This window comes from Ruditapes philippinarum, unplaced genomic scaffold (genome assembly GCF_026571515.1).
Source record: "Ruditapes philippinarum isolate M1 unplaced genomic scaffold, ASM2657151v2 ctg6810_1_1_1_1, whole genome shotgun sequence".
In the NCBI taxonomy this organism is placed as follows: domain Eukaryota; kingdom Metazoa; phylum Mollusca; class Bivalvia; order Venerida; family Veneridae; genus Ruditapes; species Ruditapes philippinarum.
Genome location: NW_026864253.1, coordinates 4000 through 26976, shown reverse-complemented (window position 1 = coordinate 26976; position 22977 = coordinate 4000). Strand labels below are relative to the sequence as shown.

Here is a 22977-nt window from a genome sequence, read left to right as displayed (position 1 = left end):
CAATCACAGCATTCGCCAGATCTCCATGGAGGGCAATGACATTTTCCGGAATGAAAGGGGTAATAGTGACTGCACCTCTCGTTACAGCCCTCTTCGAACCATTTGTCTTGGTAAAGATAACACGATTCACACAACCGTTTGCGAGTTCCTCCTCCGCATGGCTTTGAACAACCGCTCCAACTCTTACAATGTGGGTATGAATTTGCTTTACACCAATCTGTTTGCCAAAATTGTATAAAACATGAAAAGTATTGAACAAGACAATTTAAAATCAAAATATTTTACCAAAAATAAAAGTTAAATCGTTTGTGGCCGACCATTTTAAAGCCGCCAGAAAGTTTACCGTCAGTTTATAAAATGTCATGGGTAACTTTTAAATCTGCGAGACTTTGGTTCGAAGTTGTATAAAATGTCGCCACTTATAGAAACTCTCGAAGTTTTTCTGCCACACTTAAATGTTATTCCCCTTGATTTTTGTAGATTTTCTACATCACTTGTAAAAACTATCGCAGATTTATTTCTATTCATGATACCGATCATTGTAGGGACATGTTTCTTGATGTTTCCAACAACTTTTATAAAATATCAAGTTTTACATTTTGTACGATGTCAGCAGGAAATCGAGTTTGTTAGTTGCAGCGTCATTTTATGATAAAACGATAAAAACTCTTGCGGGTTTGAAAAAGACGTAACCGGCCACAATATTTATTGCATCAGGTTAAACCAAGAAGTATCTTGAAAAGATACTCGGCTAGAGTAATCCTACTTAACTTGCATATGTTTTGGAGTTTTAAATACATGCTAGTTTAATAATGAGAGTAATTCTCATTATCATTGTATCGGAGACACCACCACGAACAAAAAATTTTATTCATACTCAAGTTATTCATTTATAGATGGTGACTGTCATTTAAGTCTTCACATAATAAACTTAGCAATTCGTAGAGCTATTTACAAAATGAAATGAAAATAAAAATTGAACGGAGGTATATAAGTAGCGCTTTGTTCAATATACAAGTACTTCATGCTATGATTCTAGAAACCAACAATACCAAAAGGCACTTTAAATCCGGAAGATCCCTAGCCATTCGTGCAAAAATACTTTAACTATAGTTTAAATAACATTTAATGGTTAGATAAAGGAAACACGGTATGATATGTTTCTAAATAAAACTGTCGGTAATTTTAAGTTTCACTGGCGTATTCATGTAAACATAATATGTGCTTCATTAATGTAAAAATATACTTTTAGTTATAAAGATTGTTCACAGGTTATATGGCCATATATAAACGGCAATTTGTAAATATAACCCGAGCCGCCAGGCGATGATTATATTGCAAACAGCCGTTTATATACGGCCATATAACCTGTTAACAATCTTTATAACGAATTTTTATTTCATGCTTTCCAGTGTTTTATTACAATATATCAGATGATTATATTCTGATAAACCACTAGTGAAATTTATAAAATATAATTTTCACTGTAGCCGGACTATATCTGAATGCGGATGAAAAGAAAATCATAACCAAATGGAATAACAGGCAGAGATAAATGCCGTCATACGTAAATTTGCTTATTTAGGAAAAGAAAGTCAATGTCATCATACATCATGTTAAAAATTTAACAAAATTAGAGAAATTTAACAGAACTATATTTCAAAACTTATGATGTGACGTCATGATATAATGACGTCACAAAGGAGAATGCGCGACGTTACGCGGCAAAATCAGTAAAAAGATACTTAAAATCACTAAAAAAGCATAAAATAAAAAGAAAATTTATTTGTTTTACATATAAGATTGAAATATATTTCATTCGTGAACACCAGCTATTATATTTTCACTCGTGGCTACGCCACCCGTGAAAATATTGCATCTGGTGTTCACTCAGTGAAATTATATTTCAATCTTACATGCAAAACAAACAAATATCCTCTATATAATACAGCATCATTTGTAAGAGAAAAATAGTAAGATGCATTCATGAATCGACTGGAGCCGTGTATATAAAACTATAAAAACGTCACGATTATCCAATGAAAAGCTTCGTTACAAACGTGCAGTATTATATATACTTGTATATGAGAATTATGAGATTCAAATCTATTGAAGACATCAATAATCATACTTGTATCATATCATGAACGCTCAAAATAGTCTACTGAGAGTTCATAAGAGTGCAGAGTTTTTAATTTGTGACTTTCGGTATTTTCATGCACATTAGTTTCCAGGGTCGTGAGTAATATTGGTGGTCTCGTTATTTTAGACATAACCTATAAAATTACATTTATATCACAGACAACTATAAAGTTAATAAGTAAATAAGCTGTTCATTAGAGAATTGATGACATTTCAAAAGCTACGTTATATTTGAAACTTTGTTTCCGGTAACTCTATTTCTATATTCAAGAATTTAGAATTTTCAGAAAGATTCGTTAGATTCTTTAACTAATTTTAGAATGGCCAATGAGATCGCCTGGTTCGTAATTTTACAATGACCAATGGAAATCATATCTTTATTCATTTCTTCCCTGTATATTTTACAGAAACACAAACTGTTCTCAGACGGACTTCGTCCGAATCATAAATAATTAAGCAGTTAATTTGGTATGTTTGATGATTATTTCGACGTATATTTAATGAATAATTGACCATATCTTTATCATAACTGCTAATATAAAGCACGTCATAAAAATCATTTGATAGCAATTAGAAAAAAAAAGGTTAAAATGTAAATACAGAAAGTAGAGATTCAAACTGAATTTGATTGAAAAGACAGATTAGAAATATTGTTTTGTTCTTGTTTAAGTGATCGTTATGTTTAAGAGTTTCTACTTACTTTCTACATTCTCGATATTCGCAAGTAACACCAATATTGGAAGAACTTCAAAAAACATTATAAAAATGCATAAAAATCTTCCATTTGTTAATGCACATAAATTGTTTTTTTTTCTTGAAAAGAGATATCTTACGTTTTTCAAAAGTTCTAAAACTAAGATATTTACTACTAAGGTTCTGTAAATAAACATTTTCTCCAAAGATTTTATCATGACGAAAATGTCATTTATGAGTAGAATCGTCATTATTAAGTATTCTATTAATACACAGCACCATTAAAGGGAACTTTAAAAGAAATCATTTAATTTAAAAATGTTTTACCTTCTCCGAACAGCCTTTAATATAATTTAAAATTACTGCCAAACTAAAGACCTGCACATTTGAATAATAAGAAATTAAAAAAAACTGAAGCTATAAAAGTTAAGGCTTACGAAAACTACTGGATACGAGCACAATATTCAACCAATCACGTTAACGATACATTTAAGAATTTTGCGTATACTGACGCCACATAAGGGTTTTATCTCAAATGTTTGTTAATTTTGAATGATAAGTAAATAAAGTTACTCGTTATCAACGAAGCTGTCATTCCTTTGAAAATAATTACATTGATATATTTCCGTGGCACAGAACACTTTGTTTTTTTGTATGATTTTAAAAGTATTTATGCAATGAAATATGCCTTCGCTTGCAATTTTTACTACAGTCCATGACCAGGCTCAAACAATACGAAGCAATAAATATTTTTCTTAAATGTAATAAATGTAAGACAAATATAAAAATTATCAATTAAACAAAATCAACAACAACAAAAAACTTAAATTGCTAATATACCAATATGCTGTAAAGCTAAATAGCTTGATATAGTATGAGTATGGAAAACTGAACAGCTTCATATACAATTTTCGAATTGAAAAAGATATTCAATATTTAATCATTATTAATTAAAGTTTTTTTAAAGACTTTATGTACAAATGCACCGCATACTATTAATATTTACTTTTTAATAAGCCATTTGCTTTTTCATGAGGGAAAATTTGATAAGTAGAAAATACTGATCTACAATTTAGCTGGCAGTGTTTCTTCGTGAATTTAGTTTAAGATAAAAATAAAAGATTAAAAAACAATCATAACAAAGCATTTCTATTAGTGCGCACAAAGTTTTCCTTACACAACAATCACTTGAAATAAACATTTTAAATCGGCTACATGGTCTGAGACTGTCAACTTAAAGGTGTTTGAACAGATAAATGGCTGTTTTAAATTATACTCTTAACTACATACTTATCATTTCAAGGCAAATATTTAAGAGCATAATAGCACATGTGTGAGTTAGATAAATCGACCGCATTGATATGACCAACATTGTATCAGAATTGGCATTTATACAGAAAAGAACTTTTAATAAAGATACTTTTGATGTTTCTTTATTTTCCTACTATTATGAAATGTTACGTTTTTAAAGATGCAGCTTCTCAGCTATGTCTGCATGCTACTGAATATCTTTGTCAACTTGTTTCGCTGTGCATTACTGTACAGCTTTTCAAAAGTGATTTTACATGTAATGAATATAGAAGACGGAATCCCTTACAAAATTTTATACGGTAATGGTTCGGCTTGATTGAGTCTGAACATGGATGGTACTTTAAACTGTAACTACCATCCCATAGAACGAACCACCTGAGTACTGTACATGGTGGACTTTATCAGAAGTCAACATCGGTCATTGTAATTAAGAAACATCCGCAAAGGTATTAATACGGTCATGATCATGCATGTGTTTGAAGTTCAAATATGTACATAACGTTTGATGGTCAAAAATGTCGTTAGTCATATTAGTAAAGTTATTTATTTCTGTAAGAAAGAAAGAAAGATACTTATGCAATTTATTGACTTATGGAATATTCTTCAAGGGATGATTCATTTAATATAATAAACTGTAGATGTATTGACTTCAACACTTACAAATCTAAAGTTGACGAACTGATATTTTGACAACGAAAACGTCGTGTAAGTAACTGCTTACATTAGATGGGTTTCGAATCTTATATCATATGTTTTTTTCGTTACTGGTATTTGTAGCTATGGTTCCTAAAGTTCCTTTAATTTCTTATTTATTTCTTGTTATATACCATGTAATTGTATATTCTTCTCAATCGGTATTGCAGCTTAAACGTTATATACATAGGGTGGAAAGCACTGATGGTGCCATTAAAGAGTTGATACCTCAAAATTCTTCGCACTGTCAAGAAGAGCAAATGCGCTTTTCAGCCACCAGAAACAGGCACAAACGATTATCTAAATATAGGAAACAATTTTTATTTAGCTTTGCTTTACTTTATATATTGTGAAATGTAAAACATATTATTTTAATTTCACATTAAAATTTGTTTCTAAGAAATGAATAAAATGGAAAAATGTGTATTTAAATGTAAATTTTACATCAATAAGCTAGTATCCAATAATAATTTAAATTATAGTGTACGTAAGCAAGTATTATTTACTACATGTTCTTGTAAAAATACATTCCACTGAACTTTGCATGCACTGTGTAAAGTCATATGTTGCTTAGAAATATCTTTATAGAAATACATCTTTAAAATATTTGTCATGAAGTGAATTCAATGTAAGAATAAAACATCAAATCTGTATTTGTTCCAAATATAACATAGACAAGTATATTTAGAGAGATTCAATTTTTTTTTTCAAATTGTATAAGAACTAGAAATTGACGAGTACTCAATTCCTTATTCTTAAATCATTATTTTTGTAACCTGAAAAGCGAGATAAAGCTATTTATCTGAACCAAATTATTTTACTTGCATATAATATGAACAAATAATATAGTCAAATATAAGTAATTATTGTATATTAGCCCGTTGGCGTGGTAGATACATGTAAGAACACTGACGACTGTAAAAGACTTGTGTCTCGATGCTGTGGGGTTTGAATCTTGTGGTTTGATAATGTACCTTAAGCCAATGATAACAATTAATTGCTTGAAATGGCTGATTTGCTCATTTTTACGTTTAGCTTCGAGATTTCACTTCTGATCTTCAAAGAATACAACGAAATAGACGAAATAGGATAAACTTATCTATAGATGATAGTTCTTTTGAACTTATATGTATTAACACTTTAATATACGTATAATTACCCTTTGTATGTCTATATAAATATTATGTGATGTTGTTTTATTTTAGGCTCTTTTAGACGTTGATGTTTAAAAAAAACTCGAGTCTTTTGTAGATCTTTCAAAATGAAAAAAAAACACAATGTATTACATAGCATTTAAGAAAAAAACAATTTTCAATATTTTAAGGATTAATGAGAGGTGTAGTTGGTAATGCAATCATCATTTACAAAACATTTGTAAACTATTCTATCCTTAACATTGGTAAAATACTTTTATTGCAAAAATTTTGAAATCTAGGAAATTCTTTCTGATCATGTCTAATTTGAATAAGAGAATGTACAAACTATATTTGGGGAGCTGCAATCCCTCTAACTGCCAGGTTAGAAAGTCCAGTTTCTTGAATGACACTATGAATTCATTTAATGTTTTAACCTTATAGTATGTAGAGTTTAATTTGTAAAATATCTTCAATATTTGTACTCAACAGATCCTTATTTTACATTTGAAAAGAGACTATATAGGAACTATAAGTAATTTTTAAATATCAAATTTGAGTATAATTTTTAAACCAATTCCGTTTTATTTCATACATTGAAATGGTGTCTAAACAATTGTAGAGCACTAAGTAGACAATTGTGTCTTAAATGTTTAGCAGCACACTTTTTATTAAAGCTAAATATGTATGTACCTATTAAACTTCCTTTTTTGTTTTTATGATAAAAATGAAAACAATTGAACACATTTGTTTTGTTTTGAAATTTATTTCTTTTTGCCTCTTGCTATATGAATATATGCGTTTCTTGCAGATCACAACAATAAAACAACACAAACATGATACACGCTACAATTCAGTACAATTCCAAGCTAAACGACCGACAAATAACAAGGAATTAGTTATACATACTCTTATTTAGATGGAAAAAGGAAACACATACAAAATGTAATATTGAACACGTCATGCTCATTTAAATCAAATGTTGAAGCATTTGCAGATATATTTATCCTTAGCATTCATCTTAGCTACTTTCAATAACTATGACATTCAGGTTGTTACATGTTAGAAGAAAACCCTTAATTAGTGACGATGGCTTTGATAACGCCATATTATATAAACCTGTGAAACTTTTTACATGTTACTGTTAAATGACTATCTCATTATTGCCTTTAGAGATACTGTTTATTATATATCTGTGTAAAGAATTTGTAAGACCACTTGTTCTTGTAATAGTTAAATTTACCTATGATGTTTATAGGTGTTTATATGCACGATCAATAATCTATGTATTATCATGTTATTAGAGGTATTAGCTAAATATGTATGCCATACCTTTGTAATGTTTTTGCTCGAATACTTTTACACGTTTGCACACTTAACAGTAACAGCACCACTCCGTGTTCATTCCATTGATTTGGATATTTAGCAAAATCCCCTTTCTTGAATACCGAAAAGGCTACAGGTACGCATTAAAATGACAAATACATTTTTCACTTACGTCAACATTTAAACACTTCCACAAAGCAATTTATTCAATAAAATATTCCGTACATAAAAATATCACATTTTCACTTAGATATAAAGATATGTTTTTTCTTTTATGAATAGACAACTCGATAAGTTTAGAAGAATGATCAGAAGTTCAATAGCAGCTTTTGCAGCGACTGTATTGGGATAGTGTTAATGTTATCTCTATAGTCCAATGTTTTAAGTACTTGAATGGTATTGGCTATTATCTATAACGTCATAGGTTGTCGTGTCGTCTCTGGAGAACGCCTTTAAATCAGCATATTGTTGCGGTAGATTCTCGTATACACGTCCGGTACATTCCTGCATTTCTGTTTCGTATGGTGTATTGTCAAAGCTACCAATTTGGTTTATGAAAATACAAAAAAAAATGTTTACGTTACTGATTATCATTGGAATTTATTATATTGTTATTCAGTTAATGTGTATATCTTCAACTCAAACCAAGGATTATTATCCATTCCTCCGTAGACGTCGAAGATGATGCAAGACTATTGACCTTCTGTTTTGACGCTCGTAAATAAAGATGTTTGTATGTATGGAAGTGCTCCACTGAATTGTATTTACTTACAATAGTTTAACAGTTCAAATATAAAACTAGACGTGATAAATACAAGATATCAAACTATTTATCAAAAACGAAACAGAAACACATACCTTTTATGTGACTTAGTGCATGATTTGCTATCTGCAATGTAGAAGATTTTCGTATATTTGCATTTTGTTTGCAAATAAGTGAACACATCAACAATTGAATCGAAGTTTTGTACATTGCAATTTTTTATGCAAATTATTTTATACTGTTGAACGTATTAATCTTGAAACCTTAACAAACATTGTTATGAAATGTAAAAATGACATCAATGATAAATGATATACATGGCTCAACGACTAATACATAAAAGAATGCGATTAATTTATGTTTATCACCTAATAAATGTATAAAGTTTGGACTTCATATTTCGCATGATTGCACTACCTGTTTAAATCAATTGCAGTTATCTTTCAAACTGCCAAAAAAAAGGTTTAGACTTACATTTACATGTTTTTTTGGTTGCGCATTTACTTAAATTAAGATTTAGTATTTTAGTATGATCAAAATTTAATATATAATTATGTGTCTACCATTGTCAAATTATAATCTAGATTAAAATCTAGGAAGTTTGAATCCAATGATAAAACCAGAATTGAAAATTAGAAAATTATATATATGGCAATCATCAAAGTCTTTACGACATAGTTACCTGTTCCTTTGGTTTTTCGTTTAAACCAAATCACGATGCCTGCTGAAGTACCAGCACATATGACAGAGATTATTCCCAATACTATTGTGGCAGTTTTGAAATCACTACTGTCCATAGTTTCTAAGCCAACATCAACACTGGGGTCATCTAAAACATTCATTATGAAATAAAAAAATTCACGCATTTGTTACTCAAATGGATAAATTAATCTTTGACAGAACTGAGTTGCCAACGTTTTGATGATGTGAATTTGCCAGTGATACTCACCAGAAACTTGCGTTACGATATTTCTTCTACAAATTGTTTTAAAAATATTATTCAAGGTCAAGCCATTAATATGATAACAATACAAAATAAAATCTAGAAATGTGTCCATAGGACACGGTTGCCCCCACACTCCACTGTTTTGTCTATCTTATGAACCTAGGTCAAATCTTTTTTGGGCTACGTGTCCCATAATTTGAAAACTAAAAATCTTTTACTAAGTAAAGGACAAGAACTTTACAAATACTAAAGAAATCCACAAGCGAACCCCAATGTACATAAGTACAAATGCTGACCAACATTCTTGTATTCTTTCATGCCTACAGGTCAAATACTTTTTGAGCTTTGCATGAACAAGTTGAAAATTGCAAATTCATACTGAGTCAAGGGAAATAACTCTAACAAAACTGAAAAAATCCATATGCTAAATCCCAGGTCTTTAGCTTTACAGTGAGGTAGATCATTATTTATGCAAAGTTGGTTGATTCTAACTCAAGCACTCAAGGAACAATTAACACAACATAATGAAATGGTTTTTACTAAGTAAAGGGCAATTACTCTGGCAAAACATATAAATTCACAAACGAAACCCCAGGTGCATAATTTCAAATGCTGATAAACTTTCCTGTAAAGTTTAAGACTCTAGGTCAAATACATTTTGAGCTACGCACGACACAATTTGAAAATTGCAAATTTTTACTAAGTCAAAGACAATTACTCTACAAATACTAAATAAAACAACACGATACCCAGGTGCACAACTACACATGCTGATGAAAATTCCTGTAAAGTTTCATGACCCTAGGTCAAATACTTATTGAGCTTCGTGCGACACAAGTTGAAAATTACAATTTTTTACTAAGTTAAAGAACATAACTCTGACAAAACATAATAAATCCACAAGCGAAACCCCAGGTGCACAACTTCACATGCTTATCAACATTCCTGTTAAGTTTCATGACTTTAGGTCATAGGCTCGACACAAGTTGAAAATTGTAAATATTTACTAAGTCAAGGGCAATAACTCTACAAATACTAAATATATCAACACAAAGATACATAGGTGCACAGTTGCACATGCTGATCAACATTCCTGTAACGTTTCATGACCCAAGGTCAAATAGTTTTTCGAGCTACATGCGACACAAGTTGAAAATTGTAACTATTTTTTACTTAGTCAAGGGCAATTACTCTAACAAAACAGAATAAATCCACAAAAGAAACCCTAGGTGCACAATTGCTCATAATGAGCAACATTCCTTTCAGGTTTCATGACTCTAGGTCAAATACCTTTTGAGTTACGTGCAACAAAAGTTGAAAATTGCAAATATTAACTAAGTCAAGGGCAATAACTCTAAAAATACTAAATATATCTACATGAAAATACCAAGGTGCACAGCTTCACTTGTTGATCAATATTTCTGTAAAGTTTCATGACTCTAGGTCAAATACTTTTTGAGTTACATGCGACACAAGTTGAAAAAAGTAAATATTAACTATGTCAAGGGCAAGAACTATAAAAAATACTAAATATATCCACATGAAAATACCCAAGTGCACAACTACACATGCTGATAAACATTCCTGTAAAGTTTCATTACTCTAGGTCAAATACTTTTTGAGCTACGTGCGACACAAAATGAGAACGGACGGACAGACGGACAAGGGTATATGTAAATAAATGCCCCCCCCCCCCCAAAGTGGCGGCACAAAAAATCCATAGTTATACAAAAATCATGAAACCTACCTTTTCAATAAGGAAATAATACTGGTTATATATTCCGATGATATTTTCAACTGTTAATCGATATTGGCCTAGGTCTGCCTGAGATACATAAAAAATATTAAGGTGTGTTTCCAGTCCTTTTACATATATTTGTACATCCTTGTTACTTTGTAATGGTATCCATTCATTTGAGATTTTTTTGTACCAATTAAAACCATCACAACTTGACGTTGGATATGCAAAAGCAGTAAATGTTAATGTAACAGGCGCGCCAATAGAGCAAGTTGTGTTCGAAATTGCTTGCCAATCAGGCCGTGGAGAACGTTAAACAAAGAAGGAAAATGTTTTACTCTTATGATATTTTAGCATTTCTATCCTTGCTTGTATCGATAAAAATGTCAAAGAGAAGGATCAATCAAAGGCTGTAACATGATATAACTTTTGTTATGTTTTTTCCTAGTACGCTGATTTATTGGGGTAATTTGTATTTATGTCTCCTATATACCCTTAGCCTTTTATTTTTAATTAAAGTAGTGTATGATTGTCGTTAAAAGTCTTAAAGCAATCTTTCCATAATCATGAAATTTTGAAGGTGTTATGTACATTATATGCATTTTTGCAAGGTTATATAAAATATTATTTTGCATTTTTTTCTAAAAATGAAAATGAATTACAATAACTAAATAGACAAATACATGATTGCATTTACCTTTAACATGGAGAGAAACTTTGTTGGAGAATAGTGCTTCATTTTCTGGCTGAATATTGAAAGCTTTGCAATAAACATCCTTGCCAGTATCTGCTTTACTAGCAATGAATGCAAGGGTTGATTCAGTACCGACAACTCTTATTTTTTCTGTCCGTCCTATATACCATACAATTGTAGGTAATGGTCTGCTATAGCTAGTTGTACATTTGAATATTTCCGAAATACCATCGGTAACGTTTAGAGAACTGGCCTTAGAACTATTTCCAATCTTAAGTGATACCTTCGCCACTCTAACTGTAAAATGAGACATGACTAGTATGAAATCTACGAAAGTACTATAACTAAATATGTCAAAATTTAATCAGGATTACCTAAGAGTTATATAAGAGTTGATAAACAAACACCAGTTCAATAAATATTACAGTTACAATAAAGAAATCTTAGAAGAGAAGATTCTTTTACAGCATAAAAACAAAGCAAATAGTCGACAATTACGCAATCTTTTGAAATAACGTCCTTATCGGTATTCAGTCTCTAACACTAAAAGTACTGGAATCAATTACACAAAGGACAACACAAGTTTTTGCACTGCAATATGACACTTCACACCAGTTCGGGAATTTTGAAAACGGTAGATCCTTCGATAACAATAAATAGGCAAGAATAAATAAAGCAATCATGTAAATGGAAAATTAACACTCTCATTAACTTTTTAAACTCTTACAGTTCCTTAAGATGATGTGAAGAGACAAATATATGTTACAAAAACAGCGGCACAGGTGAAAAAAGATAGCAAAATAAATCAATTACCGGCATATCTAATATTTACAGATGACTGTGTTTTAACTTCATCGGTAGTACTATTTAAAATCGTTGCACCACATTGAAACCTGACGGTATGGTCAGTAACGTCATTAAACACAGTGTACTTTTGAAGTACTAAAGTAGAGGTAAACACCACTTCAAATTCTTTACATTGCCCACTTGTATGTGTTACAGGTTCTGAATCTGACCAAATAGATTCTAATCCATCCGACTATAAAATAAGAATATGAGTTACTGCATAAATCATCAGTGTGCCCATACCACGTGTTTTTCTTGTCATGTTAAGGAAACAAGATTTTGTTTGTTTGTTCGATCGGGTTTTACGTCACAGTATAAGTCATATGGTGACGTTCCATCTTTACTGGTTAAGGAAGACCTGAGGTGCCCTTCCGTGTATTATTTCAGGAACGAACGGGCACCTGCGTAGAACCACCTACTTTCCGTAAGCTAGCCGGATAGCCTCCTCACATGAAATAATCCGAAATCCCTGTCGGGATTCGAACCCACAACGGTGATCGGCAAGTGGTTTGAAGTCAACGACCTTAACCACTCTGCCGAAATATATACACACCGCTTCATTCAAATTTTAAAATCATTTAAGTTTATTAATTTATTTATCAAATATCAATGACCACCTTAAGCGGAGGCTACAGAAAAAGTAGAATATCATCAGTGCCTTTTAATGTTTTAATGAGTGTTTAAATAAATTGATCGTTCTGGTCTGAAAACGAGAAAATTATTTGTTTCTACAGAAAGAAAACAAAGAGAAAATTATAGTTTCTCGGGAATTTATTACCTGCAAATAGTACCATATAAATGATGGTGTCAGAAAAATACACCCAGTAGTACATTTTAAAGTTACCGCATTGCAGGTAAGATCATGATCCTTACTTGGTGGATGTTCTAGATGAAGTGTAAAAGTCTGAGGAATTTCTGAAATACAAGTATACAGATACATTTGTTCCCTGGTTTTTATTATCAAATAACTGACTTCTGGAGTGAAATGATATTTCATAAGTATCAACTTCAAATATTTGCAAGATCAGTGCGTAAATGAATTATGTTCACAGACGTATATAGAATAAGATTGTAACAACAAATCAACTTGATAGAACTTTACATATTCTTTCAGCTAAATCCTGCCGTACATACAATGTCTGTGAGTTCATGTGAACGTTAACAATAAGACGAAAATATCAAACTTTAACAATGGAAACTATGTTGTTATGAATAACAATAACAACACTAAAGATATTTGATAAAATCATTTAAAGAAGATTAATTTAAATTAAAACAATTCTTTTCGCCACTATAGTCGTAATTTAGTTTTATCTTTTTAACAATAGATAACGTTGCTGTGTATGTTTTCTTATTTATAGAATAGAAACGTTCATACTCCAAGTTTTTTTTTAAAAAATAACCTGCTGAGAGTAACAAGTATAGTCAAAATATTTACTGAAATATTTCTGTTATACGTTATAATTAGAGAAACATGTACAAGAGATGTCATATCCTGCTATGATGTGTGTGTTAAATGAATGAAGAACAGCTTTTATGTGGCATTATGCTCATATTTCCATTGTAAATTTGAGATGAATTATACTTTATATTTAATTCATATTATATATTTCAAAATGTTGATTGTTACAAACAGTGAATGACCAACTGTTCATATTGAAATAAAAATGATAAGGTCAAAATATAAGTATGCTTTATATATACAAAGACTGTCCTTTTTTGTTATAGATTTAACCTTCCAACCGATAGATATTTCCCGCACTTTCCCACGCCATAAGCTGTTTTAAGAACTTGTCAATAAGGGTTTTAGCAACGTTGAATTGTTTTTTTTAACTTGCTGCTTGAATAAACGAGAGCATGTCAGTCTTACTGACATGACTCTAATATTTATGTAGTGCTTAGGGTCATTTTATCTAATGTAGGGTTTATTCGCCCGTATCTGCCACAAGAAACATGTATCAATACAAATGTATTTTTATTTACCCTTAGGTTTGTCGTCTTTTCAACTATATTACCATAAATTTATTTTTAAGTTCTGGATATAAGTTGTTTTCTTACTATACTCATTTTATTCTGACTATTTTTATTTTCTTGGGGAATAGTAAAAAAACCCCACAACTTTATTCAACAATCCATCTCCCTCCTCCTTTCTCCCCTTTATCTTTCTATCTCTTATGTTTGATAGTCGTGTGTTTTGCAATTAGTTTGTTAATTCGTTTTAATTAAGAATAATTTGCATTTTAGTGAAAAATAAGTTAATAAAATAAGCTCAAAGAATCAGATCGCATACACAAGGAAAAATCAAGAAGCAAATATTTAACGTACTTGAATTCAAATAGTTTCACCAAAACTGATTATAAGACTTGTTTCATGCCGAAAGGTTATCATAAGCAAATAACCAAGTATATTTTTTTCTTGTTTAAAGTATCCCTTAGCCAAACTAGTATATAACTCGTGAGTAGTAAGCATATGATAAAATGGTGCTTACATGTATGTTGATATAAATAATGTTTGGACTAGTTATATTTTAAGCTGTATAAGTCGATAAAATTTCATTCTGTTTTGTTATAAATGGTAATCTCAAATACTGAAAACGCTTTACACGGTATTAAGTGACCTAGTAATTGTTTGCTTTTCGAAATTAAATATTTCCTTTTAAAATCAGAGAGTGTAACAAGAGTTTTTTTTTGACTACATATAATTGTGTGTAAATTAAACATTCAAAACAACACTAAGCCCAAGATCTTGTGATTTCAGACTTATGTCCCGGTTCAAGTGTAAAAATGAAGAAAGGCAAATACTCCAAATACTCCAAAATTAGCACTTCTACTTAATGAGATCTACCTATCATAAAAGTGTTTTGTTGATACCTCTTATGGTTTCGTAATTGTGTCCACGACAAAGTTCAAAGTGTAGATTTACAATTAAAGACAATTTCTCTAACCTCAGGCAAGGTAGAATTACGTTTCTAATGCGCTGCACTTCTGCTCAATGAAATCTAATTACCTTATATAGTTTTGTTGATACCTCATGAAGTTTCAGTGTTATGTCCCGGACAACATGCGAACGACGGACAGGCAAAGCGGCGACTATATCTCTCCCTTCGAATATCATAAAACATGAATGAACGTATAGGACAATAATTACGTGTTTTTATCGATTTCTTAAGTGAAAGAAATATGTCATTGATGCAGCATTCGTCTTCAGTTTCTCATATTTTGTCAAATGTTATTAATTTACTTCATGTTCATACATCACTTCTCTACCGGTGGCAAAAAGAGGGAAAGCGCGTACGAATTGCATCACATTTGCTCTAAAGGTACCAGATTTCTTGCTGAAATCGCTTGAATGAAATCGTGGCTTGCAGTTGAAACATGGACTTATGTTGATCAGCCAAAGGATAAAAAAACATGAAAGTTCTTTGAAAATGATAGCAGTTATCTATGTTTTTTATCAATAGATCATCAAATTAATATTGGAGCCTTGAAAATAACAATGAACGAAGCCAATGAACAACACCGCAATGAGGTAAAACAATATCAAATCAAGATATAAGTCAGACACCCAGAAGCTTTATGAATAAAGTAGAATATTAAAGCAAAATTTCATTGGAAGATAGAGTCCTATACTTGAATTTTTTTATAACAGCCACTAGCTATAAACAGTTTTGTAATACAAAAAAGTTTGCTTTCAAGGACTCTAAACCTTGCTCGTCAGTGTGAAACATATCAAAAATCTGAAGTTTCACCATATGAGTCACTATAGTACTTTACGAAATATATCTTTTTATAACGTTTTTTAAATGTTCTGCGCAATATACTAAATTAATCCATCGTGGACGTTATCGAGCATTATTTCAACAATGATGTACTATTACGTTTCGAATTTACGCTGTTGTCAATCTATTCCCGTTTATTCCAAATGATTTGATTAAACACTAGATAAAAGCACTCAGATAAACTGTTTGTTGTGACTGTTGTATTGCATGTCAAAACATTATTCAATTGAATTGACCCTTAAAGAAACATGAACTAAAATTAATTAAATATTAATATGAACACACGTAACGTAATTCAATGAGGAAGTATCTGCAAAACTGTGATAAGGTACATTTATGTAAAACTGTAGAAATGTTATCATTATATCAACTACTAATTTAAAAATGTTCCTTGTTGAACGCAACCCACTAAACAACTCGGCGTAACTTTTTAATCTTTGCTAAAATACAAATATGTTTATTTATTATGTGTCTTTTACCCTATCAATCATTGTACAATTAGATTTAAAAAGTCTATATATATATATTTGTTTTAAAATTGCTACGCTAAAAAAAGTAAAAGGTATTTATCAAACATAATTGTTATAACTTTTAAAGATAGGCTATATCAATAGTGCAAGCTTTTGAAATAAAAAGACACTCACAAACTGCTTAGATAAGAATATAGCATGTATACTGTCGTTCTGTGTGTTTATTCGCGATAAACTTTTAGCTAGAATCCGATCTATTAAATGATTTTTAATTTCTTAATTCAAATAAATTAGCATTAAAGAAACCAAGAGAAGCAGATAAATTAACTGTGTTGTTTGAATTGTCCACTCCTGCCCTTACTTCATTATTACAATATGTTTAAGTGTCTCATTAATGTACAACGTTTTAATACATATAAAATGAAACAATCAAGATATATTGCCAACCTTTAAAATATGTTCGAGTCTTAAAAGTAGAATAAATATTTACATGAATAAGTCTAAAATACCCAAAGGTTTCTAATTTGAACTGTAACCTGCATTAAAATGAATCGTCGTAGTTGATTAAACCCTTGGGGTATGACTCAATGATCGTTGTTTCTTAAGCAAAGTATTATATCGCCCCAGCTCTGTACCAAATCGTGCAATTCATCTGCGAAACCTTGCTCAAGGCCATTTGAGTTATTTAGAACTGAATTACAGATACTCGTCTTTTCAAAGATATCCTTAATGTTTTGTGCTATAAAAAAGTGAAAATAAGAATCCCTAAAGAAAGCCCAACACGGGAAAATTGAAAATGTTGCAGGCTCGGTTTGATTTAGTCTGTTCATGGACGGTACTGTCAAGTGCAAACTACCGTCCACGCCCCCTAACACCGGCTTAAGCAGAATTCAACATTTCGCATTAACTAGTACAATTTTGAATTTTGAAACATCCGCAGGTGTGTTCATATGGCGGTTATCATGGAACCTTCAATGTGACACGTAAGTGCCATTCCATGAAAAGCGGCATATGGTCCCTAAGTTAAAAATGCATGTGCCCTAAACGAGAAAACAATGGGCGGAACTAAAAAAATGGAATTTTGAAAGGGGATCAGAAGGTTTGAAGCCTGTCAATTTGTTAAATTTGTTTAGGTTTCGGATATAACCAGCCTTTGGCAAAACATAACTGCTTTTGTATCTAAAAATCAATTTTTTGGATTCATTCTCAAAAATATCTCTGATATTATTACGAATATTATTTGCGATCATATGTGTAAATCCTGGAATATGTACTGGTACAAGTATGTATAATACAAATCAATAACTCATTTTTTTTCAAATTTCTGGAATCAGTAGATCATATGCAGTAATACATTCATGTAAAATTGCAATCATGCGCGTTTTTATAACGAGTACGTACACATTTGTATCTAGCAATCAGACATGCACCGTTGCTTATCATTATAAATCGTTGAGCTCAGATGTCTTATTTAGGTTCTCTCGTGAACTATACATAATAAATCTATAAACTGTAAATGATGCATCAATTATTAGATTTGTTCTCACAATGCATTTCTTTAAATTGTTAAAACAAAATAAAAGCCGCTTTGGTTTGAAACTTTGAAAAATATAAACTATAGACAAACTATTTTATACATAATGACACAAATTAAACTAAAACCCTGGACCTTCTTTCACGACCGTTCTAAAGGCAAACTGGTCTTTTAATTGCACAGCGACAATAAAAGTTGAATTTCCCACTGGTTATTTCATGCTCCCGATTATATGCATGGAGACAAATGCTTGGCTCAATGTATGTCTCAATAATCCGTTATCAAAGAAAAAAATCAAGAGTTGAGAAATAGTTTAGTATGAGCCGCCAACTTTTCCCAGGTGAGTAAAAATCACAGTTAGAAATCTTATCATGTCGAGAAAGCGGGGGCCTTTGTAAATCATTGGCGATTAGGTATGCATTGAGAATATAACGGTAATTTGCGCTGAAAAAAAATTGTGAAGACAAAACCTTTACCCTCAAAGTGAACGCCAAGCACTGGTTGGGAATTATTGACGAAAACATCCACACGCTCTATGTTAAACAAGTATGCGTTGTTGGTGACTTTCAAAGTGAAATAGTAATTATTGTTGTGATTATCCACATGTGTATTGATCAAAAGAAGCTTGTTAAGTGGTACAGTGTAGTTAAAAATCTCACATTGTCCGACATCTGGGCAATAGCAACTTTCAGCACTCTGTGGGCAGGAGTTCTGTAAATAAAAACGATTAGCGACTTGGAGTGCACACTTGAATTTCTGTTATAAGTATTTTTGAATTAACAGGCTTAAAAAGAGCTAAATTGACAAAATGTAAAAACATTATTTGATCTTATTCGTTATTAATTAATAAAGATAGATGATTAAATTTAACAAAACTTGACTTGACTTCTCTTGTAATTTTGTTGTGATTAATGATTCCGAGGGATCACTTTGTTTCCAGATTTTTGATTTCATTACTTGAATGTGAAACATAGTACTTTGGACCTATTTATTAGCTGTTACATTTTTTTTTATTTTTGTCTCGTGATTCATCATCATATTGTTTAGATAGAATTGAAAGTTATGACAATAAACTGTGATCAAGAATTCTACAGAATACGATGACTTGTTTGAACACCATTGTATATTGTAGACATTGTATATTCTAGACATCACCAATTATTACTTGAAATAATGTTAAAGAATGTGTTTCTCTTTAAAGATCAGGAATGATGACAGTAACAATTTAAGCATAAAAGTAGTAAGCCTCCGCTGTCTGTTTAGAAATCTTTAAACTTAAAATGAATTTTGTTTGTTGATATCATTAAAAAATTTAATGAATCTAAAGAAAAACGTTTTTATATGTCTTATGTTAACGTACTAGTTTTAGTAGCATTACACGAAACTGGATCTTCCTTTGATATGAATACATTATAAGACGTAAGTCTTTTTTATTTCCTAAATTATTTAAATTAGCTATCATAGTTATATTTCGCCTTACTTCTTTCATAGATCCTACACTCAGAGAACCTGAAGTTAGTTCTGTGGTGGTATTACCAAAGGCCCACTCTATTTGTCTAACGCCACTGTGTGGATCTAGAGCTTCAAACTGCAAATACATCTTTGAAAAATCTGTCATAGTGTCAACTAACAGGACTTTGTTACCATCTTTAACGAGCCAAATATTGTTTATATGAGGTACGGATCGGTCAATATGAACTGTCTTGTTTTCAATAAAAGTGTTATTAGCAATATCAATAGAACGGATAAATATTGTGTACGTTTGGCCGTCTTTCACTTTCAAGTCCTTACAAAAGGACTGGTTTTGAAAATTTGGCACTTTGATCTCTGTAGAAGGAGACCCATCATTTAAAGTCCAGGAAACCAGAGTTTGTACAATACCATACACGTTTGGAGTACCAGAAACTGGAAGTAAGCCATCGTTTTGTTCATAAATGCCAGAAACTAATCCATGAGGTTCCGGTGCAATGGGGTCTAGCAAAGGGTTGTCGAAGTAGAATCGGTTGAGAAAATGATCTTTCCAATTAAGACATATGTCATGATGATGAGTCTGCCATTTATAGTTGGTTTGTATCGAAGCTGATGTGACATAAAATGGTTTATCGTCCCAGGTTTCAATAAAAGACGAGTTGTCATACAAGATGAATCGCCGTGCTTGTTTTACATTATCAGCCACATCTTTTACTTCCAACGTAAGACAGTATAATCTAGGTTTTTCAGAGGTCAGGTTTAGCGATATTCTCTTCGTATTGAAATCAACCTTCTTTGTATACACACGTGACAGGTAATTAACCTGTATGTTGTGTGTTGATACAGTAACCTCGTTAACCGTTAACTGATAACTTTCAATAGATGATGCCTGGTTCGATTTTCCACCAGATGGAACCGGATCAAACCAACCAATAAAACGTACATCGATATCTGTAGATCGCGTCACACGGCTTTCAAATTGAATTGGATAGTAACTGCAATGTCCCTTTTCTCGGCAGTGCATTGCAGGTGAGATATCATATTTGTAGCAAAGCTCACGAGTGTTTCTGACCTTTTGATAAGGTACTGCGTCAGAAGTTGTGTGTGTGATAATATTTTTGCTCTTTAGGTAACCACCTGCATCCACGCGGAATTGAAGACATAATCTACAAAAAGAGGTAATTAAAAAGGTATCAAATCTACAAAATGAAGTATAAACAATATTTATATATAAAGTAAATGATGGAAACAATAAAAACATCAGGAATCTGTGCCACCTTTTTACCAGGTGGAAACGTAGGTGTTTTAAACAAGAAACAGCAAATTTCGCCCGACTCCCTACATACATTCAGAAGGGCTTTTTAAATCCTTTGAAATAATGAGTAATAATTTCGAGCATGCGCCATCACTGTTCATAAAGTAAACCAACACATTTCATTAAAACAAACATTTTGGACATTAAAAAAAAAAAGTAAAACAAAAGTCTTGTAAAATGGTCTTGTCAGTATACAGATCTTACCAATTTACGGAAAATGCAAATGAGTCAGAACGATTAATAACGATAGATTAAAGACAAAAATAAAACAACAATATTTACGCTTGACCATCTTGAAGATCAAAGTTAGCAGAGGTAACGGTAATATTATCTGAGTCAAAATGTGTCTGATTACAATTAACGCTTGAAGATCTGTCCACTAAATGATTGATAAGACTTCCCGCAGAACGCCTTCCTAGAAATAACAAGTTAGCAAACCTTACTGTTTCACCATGAAGCATTAGATGTACAATTTTGCGTTTAAACCCGTATTTCTAACTAGTAATGTATTTTCAGCTATTTCTTGTACCTGCATACTTTAAGCATATAGTCCTGCTTTTAAACTGATGTTGGTATAAAATTGTAGCCGTTTATATTGCGTTTACGTTTTGACAACGATTAGGCTCGTATTATTCTGATATATCAGAGTTCAATATCTAAGCCTTTTTATCAGCACATTTTGTAAAACTTGTTACAATGAATACGTAAAAACTTTGTTAACTCAAATGAAAATCCTGAATAAAAAATTGTCATATATAGTGTAATATGTATAGAGTTTTAATAGAAATCTAAAATATATTTAAATACCCATTCAAAAAGCAGATAAGAGTAAATTTCTATTTTGAAAAAAAAATCTTACCATCGAAAAGGATTTTGACGACATTTGTAGCAAAGTCTGTTATACCAAACTTTGATTCACTTATGAAATCCGGTGTCAAATAGCCTTTAATGTCGATGGTATATTCCGCAGCCAGATCAAACTTGAAATACGACGGCTGAAAGTTACCGTACATATCAGTTAGATATTTACACTCTGTAGAATGTGTACTGCTTCTAGCCTGTTTCTTCTCCATATTAGGACCAATCGCAACCGTTCCACATGTTAAAATAGACGGTAGCTTTTTAGGCTGACAGGAAGTTTCTCCACTTTGCTGTATAATTTTGAAAGTTGGAGCGCAAGTGCATTCTCTCGCCAGATCGTCACCACATTTTCCGGGCCAACAGTAGTGATTGTTCCAAGAACACACACCTATTAAATTAAATTAATTACGGGTTTGAAAGAGTCTTGTGCTATGGTTTCTTACATATTTCTTCCAATTCAGTAAATTTCTTCTTTGTCAACTTTGGAATCAAAGTAGTTGTTTTTAGTAGATTCATATCATGTCATTATATTCTTCAATTAGAAAGAATATTTTAAAAGACTTATAAGTTGATTTGGTATTTTTTAAAATAGAGTAAATAAATACCCCCGACCCTTACCTATTTTATCACACCTTTAAATTATACGTGTACACATATTTTCCATTATTTTTTTCCTGTTATATAATGCAATAATCAGATAAAAATTAAATATTTAATGAAACTAGATTCATAGAGTGGATGTTTTAAAATTCTATGCATGGCGACCTTTTTACTGATATTTTTCATAATTACAGTGTTTTATTTCCAATTGATATGTAAAACAACTTACGTTCACATTTTGTGTCACTGTACGTTTTCTTGAAGAATATTTTATTGTCATAACACTCTAGACACTTAGTGTTCCATGAAGACGTGCATCTTCTGTGTTTACAGTTATCAATTTGTGGACACTCTGAACAATACTTTACGTTTAAAAATATTGACGCGTCAAAATAACTATCATTCTCTATACGTGGCGGCATAATATATAATCATAATTCAGTAAGTAATCTAAACTGAGTCAGCATATTAGTTCATTAGATTCTACCAGTACAGTTTACATTTACCTTTTTATCTATCTATAATATCTTTAACTATGTTTATATTCTTGGATGCGATTTCAAAATATAAATGGCATACAAGTAGAAAAGTTCTAGTATTTCTCTTTGTTGTACAAACATTTGCAGTATGAGCCGAACTATAATAGCGTACGACTAACTGACCT

General features: G+C 31.3%; 1 protein-coding gene across 1 annotated transcript; it reads right to left on the bottom strand.

The window, feature by feature from the left end:
- Positions 1-6718: 6718 nt before the first annotated feature.
- On the bottom strand, positions 6719-22090 carry LOC132724974 (uncharacterized). The gene is made up of 9 exons (XM_060709960.1): positions 21712-22090; positions 21135-21267; positions 19548-20703; positions 18544-18778; positions 13064-13200; positions 12253-12478; positions 11443-11736; positions 8744-8890; positions 6719-8187 (listed from the first exon to the last, which is right to left on the bottom strand). Exons 1-9 carry the CDS (start codon positions 21923-21925, stop codon positions 8132-8134), a joined length of 2598 nt encoding a protein of 865 aa, XP_060565943.1. The 5' UTR covers positions 21926-22090; the 3' UTR covers positions 6719-8131.
- Between the last annotated feature and the right edge of the window lie 887 nt (positions 22091-22977).